This window comes from Pelodiscus sinensis, chromosome 1, assembly GCF_052426305.1.
Source record: "Pelodiscus sinensis isolate ZL-2025 chromosome 1, ASM5242630v1, whole genome shotgun sequence".
NCBI classification, from domain to species: domain Eukaryota; kingdom Metazoa; phylum Chordata; order Testudines; family Trionychidae; genus Pelodiscus; species Pelodiscus sinensis.
The window spans coordinates 142,092,479-142,106,189 of NC_143052.1; the positions used below are offsets into that span (position 1 = coordinate 142,092,479).

The 13,711-nt window shown below is 47.1% G+C and overlaps 1 protein-coding gene across 1 annotated transcript in view; it reads left to right on the plus strand.

Moving 5' to 3' along the window:
• LOC102455180 (scavenger receptor cysteine-rich domain-containing protein DMBT1-like) overlaps positions 1–13,711 on the plus strand; it is a 93,199-nt gene that overhangs the window by 59,859 nt on the left and 19,629 nt on the right. The window contains exons 19-21 of the mRNA XM_075903235.2: positions 151–465; positions 3,186–3,500; positions 12,976–13,290. Coding sequence (XP_075759350.2) covers positions 151–465; positions 3,186–3,500; positions 12,976–13,290 — 945 coding nt within the window. The remainder of the gene's footprint in view (positions 1–150; positions 466–3,185; positions 3,501–12,975; positions 13,291–13,711) is intronic.

Consider the following 13,711-nt stretch of genomic DNA (forward strand, 5'->3'; position numbering starts at 1 on the left):
ATCCATGAGCTTGCAAATATTATTGCCAGTGGATCCAGTAGCCTCCTTTTGCTTTTGTGGGTCAATATAGCATCAGCTCCTGTTGATTAAATTCATTCGAATAAGTCAGATAATGAGAATATAACATTAATATTTGGATTTCTTCCACAGGAAGCAAACAGATCAGACTGATGAATGGAGTAGATAGATGTGATGGGAGAGTGGAGATTTATTACAACAGCACCTGGGGGACAGTCTGTGATGATTCCTGGGACTTAGCAGATGCCAGTGTTGTTTGCAAAGAACTGGGATGTGGACAAGCCATCAGTGCACATGGCTTAGCCCATTATGGGCAGGGATCTGGGAAGATTTGGCTGGATGATGTGAGCTGCTCTGGAAGCGAATCCCACCTCCGAGACTGTTCCTCCAGAGGATGGGGTCAGCATAACTGCGGACACGGTGAAGATGCTGGAGTTCTCTGCTCAGGTCTGTTCTGTGAATGCTGTATTGAATCTTATTTTTAACGGGTTAATATAATAGGTGGGTATTAACTAATAGAGAATCCATAAAATGAGAACCTGAAAATGTCAGTGGAGAATCTCTTTGCTGATCACATATTTTTTTACATAAATTAGTAAACTGGTCAAAAAGTACAAGATTCCAAATCACAGAATCATAGAATTATAAGGTTAGAAAGGATTATAGGGGTCAAAGAAAGGTATTATGTCGTCCTTAATCTCCTTGTTTCCAAACTAACATACACAGTTCCTTCAGCCTTCGCTCATATGGTGTGTATATTTTTCCTTCAATCACACTATCACTCACCTCTGGATCCCTTTTAGTTTTTCTACATCCTTTCTATACTTTGGTGAGCAAAATTGTTCCATCTAGAGGTTGGACAGAATTGCCTGGTCCCTGGGCCAGGTATGGGCAGGATGGTTCTGTGCTGCCAGAAGGGGAGGAGCCTTGAGTGAAATCGGTGAGGCTGGGTCTAGTCTCCCCCTCACTAGCCCTTCAGCACTACCCAGAGTGTACTGAGTGTGGATTTGAGATGTGCTAAAAGAGGCTCTGAAGGCAATTTAAAGAGTCCAGTGCTCTGGCTGCCCCTGCAGTGGTGGCAGCTGGGAGCCCCAGACCCTTCTGAATTGGCAGGCTTCAGGGCAATTCTCCTTCTATTCCCCTACCCCTAGAGATGAGACCTAACCACCACTGAGTATACGAGCACTATCACCCTCTGACATGCATGCAGCTGTAACAGATGGCTTAAAGGGTCATGCAGTCTAGTGGTTAGAGACCTTGTCTATGCGCTCCTGCTTAGTTGAGTAGCCCCAGTCTTTAAGACCTGCATGTCAGGGAGTCAGAATTCACTGCTCTGGGCTATTTCCTACCCATCTGTTCAGTTCTGGGCTAGGAATGTTAAATATCAGTTAATTGAATAATCGAGTAACCTCATGAATTCATATCGGTTACTCAATCACGCTGTAGTCCCTGTGAGCGGGGCCAGCAGCCAGTGTGCTCTGGCCTCACTCACAAAGAGCCCCAGACATTCCGCGCTGCTGCCTCTGTGTCTGATACAGAGGCAGCAGTGCAGGTTGGCAGCAGTGCAGGTTGGCAGCAGCCCATGTCTAGTAGCTCCCAGACCCGGAGTGAGCTTGAATTGAGCCAGGCTGCCCGCCCGCCTGGGTCCTAATATACTTTAAATGCAGAGCCTCAGTGGGGAGAGGTTCCAGACCCATTGCAAGCCAGGCTGTTGTCCAGAATGCTAAAAAATTCAGTTGCGGGAGCGTGGGAAATGCATGTAGTCTAGAACATTAACTTATACATTTTTGCTTATCAGTTAATCGAATATACTATTAAATCCCTTTTCTGGGCATGGCATTCTAGTCTTATTGGCTTGTAACTTGCTTCGTAGGGTTCCCTTTTGGGTTCTGGCCCATGCCTTGCTGCTGTTCCAAGTTCCTTCAAGGGGACAGCCGCAAATGGGTGAGTCAGAGCCCTGCAATGTCTTTGGAGTCTGCTTATTCACTTACCTCAGCTGCTGAAGACTCTTGGGTGGAGAGACAGTTCTTCCTCCTAGATGGCTACCCAGCTAGTACTCCTTCTCTTCACATAGAGATACAGCCAGCACCTGCCTCTTCGCTAATAAGCCCTGAATTGAGGCAGGCTGTTGCCGCCTCTACTAACAATCAGGCTTGTCTTCCGCTGCAGTGACAGTAGGGCAGGGCTAGCTGGGCCCATAGGCTCTCTATAATCTCTGCTGTGCTAGCTGGCAGTTCCTCTGCTTCATCACAGCATCCTAAAAATGTATTTGCTGTTTTGTAGCAGCACTGCATTTTTTACTCTTATTGAGGTTGTGATCCACAACAACCACCAGCACCTTCTAAGCAGTGTTGCTGCCAAGCCAAACATCCCCGATTTGTATTTCCTTATTGGGTTTTCCTTTTCTAAATGTAGCCCCTTACATTTGATGTGGTTGACTTTTTTTCTTGTCCATATTCCACATGACTGCTTTTTTTGTTTTACCATTAATAAAACTATGAAATAACTCTGGACACAGAACATGTCCCCATGTAACCCTGCTTTTGAGGCCTGCTTATAATATGTCACCATTCTGTTACTCTTCATTTGCGATTGTTTAACCAATTATGGATCTACTTAATGGTAGTTCCACCAAGCCTGCATTTTTTCCTGATTACTTATTAGAATGTCATGTGGGAGTGTGTCAAAAGCAGTGGCATAGTCCAGTTATATTATGTCCACCATATTCTCCCTATCTGTCAAACCTTCAACTGTGTGACAGAAGGAAATCAAGCTATTTTGGCATGATATGCTCTTTGTAAATCTATGCTGAGTGCTAGTGATTCATCATCCAAGTATTCACACATGGAAGACATATATTATTTTATAAATTACTCTAATAACTTCCCTTGTATCAAGGTTAAGTAGACTGGTCTGTAATTCCCTAGCACTTTTTTCCCCCCCTTTTTGAAGTTGGGAACTATGTTAAACCTTTTCCGGTCTTCCAGGGTTTCTCCTACCATCCAAGTATTTGGAAATAATATTGCCAGTGGATCCAAATTTATTTCAACTATTGCCTTTTGCATCCTAGGGTGAACAGCACTGGGTCCCACTGATTTGTTGTATTTATTAAAATTAGTCAGAAGATTATAGGAATGTGATAATAATATCTGGAATTATTCCTACAGGAAGCAAACAGATCAGACTGATGAATGGAGTAGATAGATGTGATGGGAGAGTGGAGATTTATTACAATGACACCTGGGGGACAGTCTGCGATGATTTCTGGGATCTAGCAGATGCCAATGTCATTTGCAAAGAATTGCGATGTGGACATGCCATCAGTGCACGTGGCTCAGCCCATTATGGGCAGGGATCTGGGCAGATTTGGCTGGATGATGTGAGCTGCTCTGGAAATGAATCCTATCTTTGGGACTGTTCCTCCAGAGGATGGGGTCAGCATAACTGTGGGCATGATGAAGATGCTGGAGTTCTCTGCTCAGGTCAGTTCTGTAGATGCTGTATTGAATCTGATTAATAATATGTTAATATAAGAGGGGCTGACTAACAGATAAGCCATAAAATGGGAAGAACCTGCATATGCCAGTAAAGAATCTCGTTGCAGGTCACACAATTCTTTTGATCTATTTTCCTGTGTAATGGTGACCAGCCTTTGCAACCCTGCCAAACCCAAGAGTTCAAAATATTGAGTTGGGCCCCATAAATCAGGAAATGTGTTAAAAATAATGAGATTCGAAGTCATAGAATCATACAGTTAGAAGTGATGATGGGGTCATTTAAATAAGATACAGGATTTGATGAGTCTAAGCTATCCAAAATAGAGGGCTATATGGCTTCATTTTGAAAACATTGAGGCTACGTCTAGAATGGCATGATTTTCCAGAAATGCTTTTAACGGAAAAGTTTTCTGTTAAAAGCATTTTTGGAAAAGAGCATCTAGATTGGCACGGACTCTTTTCCGCAAAAGCACTTTTTGCAGAAAAGCGTCCGTGGCCAATCTAGATGCTCTTTTGCACAAAAAAGCCCCGATCGCCATTTTCGCCATTAGGGCTTTTTTGTGCAAAACAAATCTCAGCTGTCTACACTGGCCCTTTTGCGCAAAAGGGACTTTTGCCCAAATGGGAGCAGCATAGTATTTCTGCAAAAAGCACTGATTTCTTACAGTAGGAAGTCAGTGCTTTTGCGGAAATTCAAGCGGACAGTGTAGACAGCTGGCAAGTTTTTCTGGAAAAGCGGCTGATTTTCTGGAAAAACTGGCCAGTCTGGATACAGCCTGAGTATTGGTGTTTCCACAATCTCTCTAGACACTCTGTTCCATTGTCCTACTGTTCTTACAATCAGAGAGTTTATCCTGAGAGTTAATAGAAATCTTCTGTGCTGTAGTTTGAATCCATTATCTTTTTTCTGGTCGGCTGTTGCAGCAAAGACGTATTTTTCTCCATTAGGTTTATGGCAGCTTTTCAAGTATTTGAAGTTTGTTAACTTATCCCCTCTTAATATCTTTGTTCCCAAACTAAGGGTATATCTAGTTTACATGCCTCTGCTGACAAAGGCACATAAAATAGGCTACCCGACATAGTCAATGAAGCGGGGATTTAAATATCCCCGGTTTCATTAAAATAAAAATGGCCACCGCGCTGTGTTGGCTTAGCTGATTGTCGGCACAGCGTGCAAGTCAAGACGCGGATCGGTCGACAAGGGAAGCCTTTCTCGACAATTCCCTTATGCCTCGTGAAACGAGGTTTACAGGAGCGGTTGACAAAAGCTTTCCTTGTTAACTGATCCACGTCTTGACTCACACGCTGTGCCGACAATCAGCTGAGCTGGCACAGCGCGGCCGCCATTTTTATTTTAATGAAGCCGGGGATATTTAAATCTCCGCTTCACTGACTGTGTCGGGTAGCCTATTTTACATGCCTCTGTCGGCAGAGGCACATAATCTAGATGTACCTAAGAATACCCAGTTCCTTCAGCCTTTACATGTATGGTGTGCATTCTGTCCTTTTTATCACCATGTCATTCACCTCTGGTTCCTTTCCAGTTTCTCTACACTCCTCCTATACCTTGGACACAGTACTGCAGCTGAGACCTAACCAGCACCAAACACACCAGTACTGTTGCTTCTTCTGATTTCCATGTTAAGCCTCTATTAATGCAACTATAAGAGTCAGCTTGGAGCGACAGGTACTCTCCTAGTTAGAGTGCCTGGCTATGAGCCCCCACTTGGTTGAGTAACCTCAGTCTTTAAGGCCTGTTTAGTAGGGGGATCCTGGTACTCCTTCTCCACTAGATTGCAGCCCAGTTCCCAGGATATGTCAACTCTTGAGTGGGAGCATCCCTCCCAGTAGGAAGTCAGAATCCACTGCCCTGGGCTACTTCCTACCAGTCTGTTCAGTTCCAGGCATGGCCCTCCAGTCTTGTTGGCTGTGTAACCTGCTTCCTGTAGGGCTCCTTCTTGGGCCTTGGACCTTGCCTTGCTGCTCTCCCAATTTCCTTTGAAAGAACAGGTGTAAATGAGTGAGTCAGTGCCCCACAATGTCTTTGAGGTCTGCCCCGTCAGTTACCTCAGCTGTTGAAGGCTCTTGTGTGGAGAGACAGTGCTTACTCTCAAATGGCTGCCCAGCTAGTACTTCTTCCCTTCATGCAGGGAGACAACTAGTGCCTTCCTTGAATGAGTACTAATGAGCCCTGAATTGAGGCGGGCTGTCATCTCCTCTACCAACCATCAGTCTTGCCTTTGGCCATGCTTATAGTAGGGCAGGGCTAGCTGGGCCCAGAGGCTCTCTATAATCCCTGCTGTGCTAGCTGGCAGTTTCTCTGCTTCATCACAGCATTGTAAAATTGGATTTGCTATTTTGTAGCAGCACTGCATTTTTTACTCTTATTGAGGTTGTGATCCACAACAACAACCAGCTCCTTCTAAGCAGTGTTGCTGCCAAGCCAAATATCCCTTGATCTGTATTTCTGTGTTATAGAAGGAGAACCTTAGTGTAGCACCTTACATTTGATTTAGTTGACATTTTTTCTTGTCTTTACTCTAGGGATAGTAATAGAGAAAGAGCCTTGTTAGTCTGATCTTGCTAAAACAAAAGGAAAAACTATGTAGCATAGTAGCATATATACCAAAGGAATGCAATGAAAAAAGCAAACACATTATTAAACTATATGGTCATGCCAATTCTCTTCCAGAATATGATCTGAGGAAGTGGGTCTGGCCCACAAAAGCTCATCGCCTATTAAACCATCTTGTTAGTCTTTAAAGTGCTACATAGTTTTTCCTTTTTTTTAGCAAGATCAGACTAACACGGCTACCTTTCTATTACTATTCAACATGCAAGGCATTACATTTAGCCGTTTGGAATGGAAATCCATCAACCATATGAAAAAACTTGCACAGATCCAGACAGACATCATCTTTCTATCCAAGTGCAAAAAGGACATCGTACCCAAAAGACTGAAAGTGAACAACCCATTAAGATCAACATTCTGTACTGATTATAGTGAGAGACTCTGCTACACACTGTCCAAGAAATTAAGAAACCACTTTATTAGTATCCTATACAAGAAACAGAAGAATATCAAGCATTACATCTCTAACCTTGAAAATCTCATCTCAAGACAAACATCCACACCGGTTAACACCTTACAAGACTTTTATTCCACCAGATAAGAAATCTACTATGCACACTTCTACTGCCTACAAAAAAGAAAAGACAATACACTTCCTAAACATCACAGGATACTACAACAGCAACTACCTCAGCCCACGAGATGATATTGTCAACCTCTATAGCTACAAACTCAACCCAGCAGAAGAATCTGTCTTATCCCAGGGTCTTTCTGCCCCAGCTCCCCCACAAATTGGATTCAATTTTGCTGTGACCTTGAAGCTTTCTTTCACCACCTCCATCTACGAGAATATTTCCAAACTACTAATGAACATCAGTCTAATCAACCAGATGCCCCCTATCAACACCAAAAGAAAAAAAATTCTATGTGGACTCCCCCTGATGGTTGTAATTACAATCTGGATTTCTATATACAATGCTTCCGCAACAATGTACAGACTGACATTAGGCACAAACAACAACAAGTGACATATAATCTCAGCCATGCTGAACGCTATGCTATCCAGAGTCTCAAAAACAACCCTGACATTATAATCAAATCAGCTGACAAAGGGGACACTGTGGTCATTATGAATAAGTCAGACTATGACCAGGAGGCAACTAGACAATTCTCCAACACCACATTTTACAGACCTCTCTCCTCTGATCGCACTTCAGAATATCAAAAGAAACCTCACTATCTCCTTAAGAAACTCCCTGCCTGTACTCAGGACCAAATTCACACAGAAACACCTTCTGAACCCCGACCAGGATTGTTCTATTTGCTTCCCAAAATCCATAAACCTGGACACCCGGACGTCTCATCATTTCAGGTATTGGCACACTCACTACCGGATTATCCAGCTATGTAGACTCTCTCCTCAAACCCAGCTATCTCCGAAATACTACTGACTTCCTGAGGAAAGTACAAAACATCGATAACCTCCCTGATAACACCATCCTTGCCACCATGGATGTAGAAGCTCTCTACACCACTGTTCCACATGAAGATGGATTACAAGCAATTAGAAACACTATCACAGAGGATACCACAGCCAGTCTGGTAGTAGACCTATGTAACTTTGTCCTCATCCACAATTATTTCCAATTTGGGGACAACTTATACCTCCAGATCAACGGCACAGCCATGGGTACCCGCATGGCCCCACAGTACGCTAACATCTTTATGGCAGACTTAGAACAACATTTCCTCTGATCCCGTCCCCTTATACCGCTTCTCTACTTATGCTACTTCGATGATATCTTTATGATCTGCACCCATGGCCAAGAAACACTGGATGCATTCCACAGAGAATTTAACAACCTACACCCCACCATCAATCTCAGCCTGGACCATTCAACACGAGAGATCCATTTTCTGGACACCACAGTACAAATCATTAATGGAAAATTAAATACCACTCTCTACAGAAAACCCACTGACTGCTACACTTACCTACAAGCCTCCAGCTTCCATCCAGGACACACCATGTGATCCATCATCTATAGTCAAGCCCTTTAGGTACAACTGCATCTGCTCTAATCCCACTGACAGAGACCAGAAACTTCAAGACCTCTACCAAGCATTTGTAAATCTCAATTACCCACTGGGAGAAATAAAAAAACAAATTGAAAGAGCCAGACAAATACCCAGAAACCATCTACTTCAAGATAGGCCCAAGAAAACCAACAATAGAACACTACTTGTACTACTATAGCCCCCAACTTAAACCCCTCCAACACAGTAACCTACAACCTATACTGGAACAGGATGCTACACTCCGAGAGGCTCTGGGGGACAGACCCATAGTCTCCTATAGACAACCACCTAACCTCAGGAAGCTTCTTACCAATAACCACAGGACATACCACACTAATACCAACCCTGGAACTTTCCCTTGCAACAAATCCCGTTGCCAACTTTGTCCACATATTTACCCTGGTGACACTATCACTGGATCTAACCATGTCAGTTATATGTTCAAGAACCCATATTCCTGTTCATCCAGAAATATAATTTATGCCATTATGTGCCAACAGTGTCCTTCTGCTATGTATATTGGACAGACTTCTCAGACACTTCGCCAAAGAATGAATGCCCACAAATCGGACATCAGACATCTTCACAAGGAAAAACCAGTTGCTTTTCATTTCAGCCTACCTGGACATTGTCTTAATGACCTTACTACATGCATTTTACCTCAAAGAGATTTCAACACCAGATTACAGAGGGAAACTTCAGAACTTTCTTTCATGCATAAATTTGACACTTTACAAGTGGGCCTTAACAAAGATGCTAATTAACTTAAGCATTACAAAGATAGCTTCCCACTTATCACCCCTGATTAACCATTCATTGACTCAAATAGCTATTCCCTTCCTCCCTCCCCCTCACCCCACTTCCTGTACTAAATCTGATTTGTCAGTTTAATAATGTGTTCACTTTTTTCATTGTATTCTTTTGGTATATATGGTCATGCCAATTCTCTTCCAGAATATGATCTGAGGAAGTGGGTCTGGCCTATGAAAGCTCTTCACCTATTAAACCACCTTGTTAGTCTTTAAAGTGCTACATAGTTTTTCCATTTTTTTTACTCTAGGGATGTTAGTGTATAGTCAAGTAAATGATTAACCAATAAACCTAGGCTTATCAATTAATCTTATCAACTACATGCACTTCCCTCCCCCTTGCTGCTTCTTTATCAGAGAGAGCAAGGGGGAGCAGGATTCAGTGCCTCTGAGGAGCTTGCTTTAAGCAGGCTCCTCACAAGCACCAGATCTGCCTGCCCCTCCCTTCCACCTCCACACCTCTATCTCTGATAAAAAGGCAGTGGTGGGGACGGTGAAAGGGGTAGGCTGAAGTCAATTTGCGTGGGGCTCCAGCTTTCAAGTCAGCTCCCTGTGAGTATCAGTGCCCACAGACCCATCTGCACCCCATTTGCAGCCTCCTATCTGAGGCAGCAGCACAGGAGGGGGAGTGCAGGGGGGAAGTTGCCTCAAAGCAGCCTCTGTCCACTGCGAGCCTGGGCCCACAACAGACAGAGGCTGCTTTGGGCAGCAGCTCCTGTCTTCAGGGGGGCTGAGCTTCCTGCGGACAGAGGATGAGCTGACATTCCATGGAGCAGCTTCTGTCTGCAATGAGATTGGGCCTGCTGCGGACAGAAGCTGGTCCTTGGCAACAGCCTCTGTCCATGGGTCTTATTGGCTAATCCTAATGACTACACACATTCCCCTCTCTATTGCTGCCTTTGTATGAGAGGCAGCAGTGCAGGGCAGCAGGCAGCTGGTCTGTGTGAGGAGCTGTTTTTAAACCCGCTCCCCTCGTGGACCTGGTCCCGCCTGGCACCCCACACTACTGCCTCTATATCAGGGTATGTCTACACTACAAAGTTAGTTCGAACTAACATACGTTAGTTCGAACTAACTTTCATAGGCGCTACACTAGCGCTCCGTTAGTTCGAACTTAATTCGAACTAACGGAGCGCTTAGTTCGAACTAGGTAAACCTCATTTTACGAGGATTAAGCCTAGTTCGAACTAGCTAGTTCGAATTAAGGGCTGTGTAAACCCTTAATTCGAACTAGTGGGAGGCTAGCCCTCCCCAGGTTTCCCTGGTGGCCACTCTGGCCAACACCAGGGAAACTCTATTGCCCCCCTCCCGGCCCCGGAGCCCTTAAAGGGCCACGGGCTGGCTACACAGTTTGTGCCAGTTGCAAGGCTGCCAGCATCCGTGCCAGCACACCCTGCACCTGACACCCATGAGCCAGCCACTTGAGGACACCCAGCCCTCCACTGCTCCCCAGGACCAGCCTGGCGGCTCCCAGGAGCCTGCCCGGGGACGCAAGAGGCGGGCGCCCGCCTGGTCAAGTGCGGAGATCGTGGACCTCATCGAGGTTTGGGGGGAAGCCTCCAATGTCCACGATCTCCACACTAGCCACAGGAACGCGGCTGTCTACGGCCGCATGGTGGCCAGCTTGGCCGCCAGGGGCCACCAGCGCAGCCGGGAGCAGGTGCGCTGCAAGATCAAAGACCTGCGGCAGTCCTACTCCCGGGCCTGCCTGCCAGGGGCCGACTCGGAGGCCTGTCCCCACTTCCACGCCCTGGACCGCCTCCTGGGGGCTCATGCCATCCCTGCCTCCCAGGACGTGATAGACCCAGGGGCAGAGGGTCTGCTCCAGGAGACGGAGGAGGAGGGCTCCGAGAGCCAGGAGCCTGCCGGCAGCCTGCCCAGGACCCGGGACCCCCGAGGCACCCCACAGAGCCGCTCACCTGTGTCGTCCGAGGCCGGGGAGGCATCCACCTGTGAGTACCATCGTGCTCCCCTTATGTGTACAGGGGGCTGGGGCAAGAGGGAGCCCCGGAACCGTGCGCCTGGGCCTTGCCCACCACGGAGCAGCAGCTGGAGATCCTGCAGGGGCCCTGGCCTTGCAGAGGGGAGCTGGGTTTCACACACCTGGGCCCCTGGGGTAATTGACCGCTGGTCTTGTTGCACCACAGCCGCAGCACCTGGGCATGCAGAGCGCACCACACCGCCTGCAGCAGCTGCCCATGCCCGGGCAAGCAGGAGAGTCAGGAATGAGGAGGACTACCAGAGGCAGCACCTCCGGTTCATGGATCACCAGCTCCGCACCCAGGACCACTGGGTCCAGGAGGACCTGAGGCTGCGCCGGAGGAGTTTGGAGGCCCTGGAGGAGCAGGGCCGTGCCCTGTGAGGCCACCTCCAGAGCCTGCTCGACCGCTTCCCAATTCCTCCTGCTCCTGCTTTCCCTGCTAATCCCCCTGCTGCCCCCCTGTCCCCCCTGCTTCCCCAGCTCCCCCTCCTGCTCCCGCTCCTGCTTCCTCCACACCCCCCGTCCCTCCTGCCCCACCCTCCACAACCATTTCCCACCGACGCCCCCGGACCCGCAGTGTGGCGAGACGGGAGAGGCAGCCGGACTCCCACCCCTGAGCTTTCCTTTCCCTTCCTCCCTTCCCTCCCCTTCCAGCTCCCTCGTCCCAGGTTTCCCCCTCCCCTCTCCCACCCTCATTCCTCCCTCCCCCCACCCCAGTTATGTGAAATAAACAGACGTTTTTGGTTGAAAAACAGGTGTCTTTATTTGACAGTAGGTAGGGAGGGGAAAGGGGAAGGGGGGTAGGGTGGAAGAAGGCCCCAGTGGGGCATGCAAGGGAGAGGTCAGTCCTCCTCCTCCACCTGGAAGCTCTCCCGCAGGGCTTCCCGGATCCGGACGGCCCCCCGCTGGGCTTCCCGGATGGCGGCGGTGCAGGGCTGACCGTAGTGTCCAGCCATGCGGTCAGCCTCCGCCATCCAGGCTGGCAGGAAAGCCTCCCCCTTTCTCTCACATAAATTGTGGAGCACACAACATGCCACCACCACGGGAGGGATGTTGTGCTCGGCCAGGTCCAGGCGGGTGAGGAGGCATCGAAAGCGGGCTTTCAGTCGCCCGAAGGCCCCCTCCACCACGATGCGGGCCCTGCTCAGCCTGGCATTGAAGGCCTACACGGGGCACCTCAATCCCTCCCGCCAGGGCTTCATCAGCCACGGCTGCAGTGGGTAGGCGGCATCCCCCACCAGGGTTCATTAACATCTGGAGCAGAGATTTCCCACCAGGCAGTGCTCTTCTGCTTTCGGAATCCCACAGTTCAGTGGAAGTGCTGTTCTCCATTCTGTATGCCAATGTAGTTGTCTGTCTGTTCTATTTTCAATGCAGATGAGACTGGGGTGTTTCCTTTATTCTATCACGCGTGTCTAGAGGGGTTTAGGTCTGTCTTTCCCTGCCTTTTTCATTGTTTTGGTTTTGGTTCAAACAGAGGCCTGGGGACGGGTGTCCTCCATGAGCATCACACCCTGCCTCTCCAACAACACAGAGCTGGTAGGTAACACAAGAACAGTGGTATAGCAAAGTTATATTATGTCCACCATATTCCTCCTATCCATCAAACCTGCCATCCCATGAAAGAAGGAAATCAAGCTATTTGGCATGAGATGATCTTCATAAATCTATGTTGAATACTAGTTATTCAGACACCAGGTGGTCACAAATGGAAGACATTCTACAATATTTTATAAATTACTCTAGTAGCTTCCCAGGTATTGAGGTCCGGTGAACTGGTCTGTAGTTCCCTAGCTCTTCCTTTTTCTTCTTTTTAAACATGGTTACTATGTTAACCCTTCTCCAGTCTTCCAGGACCTCTTCTGCCATGTATGTGTTTGAAAAATATTATTGCTAGTGGCTCCAAGATTTCTTCAGCTAATTCCTTTTTCATCCTAACATCCCATTGACTTAAACTTATTTAAATTTATCCACAGATCATAGAAATATGACATTAATATCTGGAATTTTTTCCTACAGGAAGCAAACAGATCAGACTGGTGAATGGGGCAGATCGTTGCTCTGGGAGAGTGGAGATACATCACAATAATTCCTGGGGGACAGTCTGTGATGATTCCTGGGATTTATCAGATGCTGGTGTTGTTTGCAAAGAACTGGGATGTGGACAAGCCATCGATGCACCTGGCTCCGCTTATTATGGGCAGGGATCAGGGCAGATCTGGCTGGATGATGTGAGCTGCTCTGGAAGTGAATCCAAACTTCAGAACTGTTCCTCCAGAGGATGGGGTCAGCATAACTGTGGGCATGGAGAAGACGCTGGCGTTCTATGCTCAGGTCTGTTCTGTGAATGCTGTATTGATTCTGATTAATAATGGGTTAACATAAGAGGGGGGTGTTAACTAATAGAGAAGCCATAAAATGGGAAGAACCTGCACATGCCAGTGGAGACTCTCCTTGCTCGTCACACAATTCTTTTGACTTATATTCCTGTGGAATGGTAACCAGCCTTTGCAACCCTGCCAAACCCAAGAGTTCAGAAATAATGAGTCAGACCCTATAAATCAAGAAATTGGTTAAAAATGATGACATTTGAAATCGCAGGATCATAGAACCGTAAGCTTAGAAGATACTACAGGGATTCGCCGAGTGACAGACATTCAATTTACGAGCATCTGCGCATACAAACCAAAGCTCACCTGTAGCCGCAGTATGTCCTCAGGATTTATGGGGCCCTATGCAGTACTATTAAAATGGT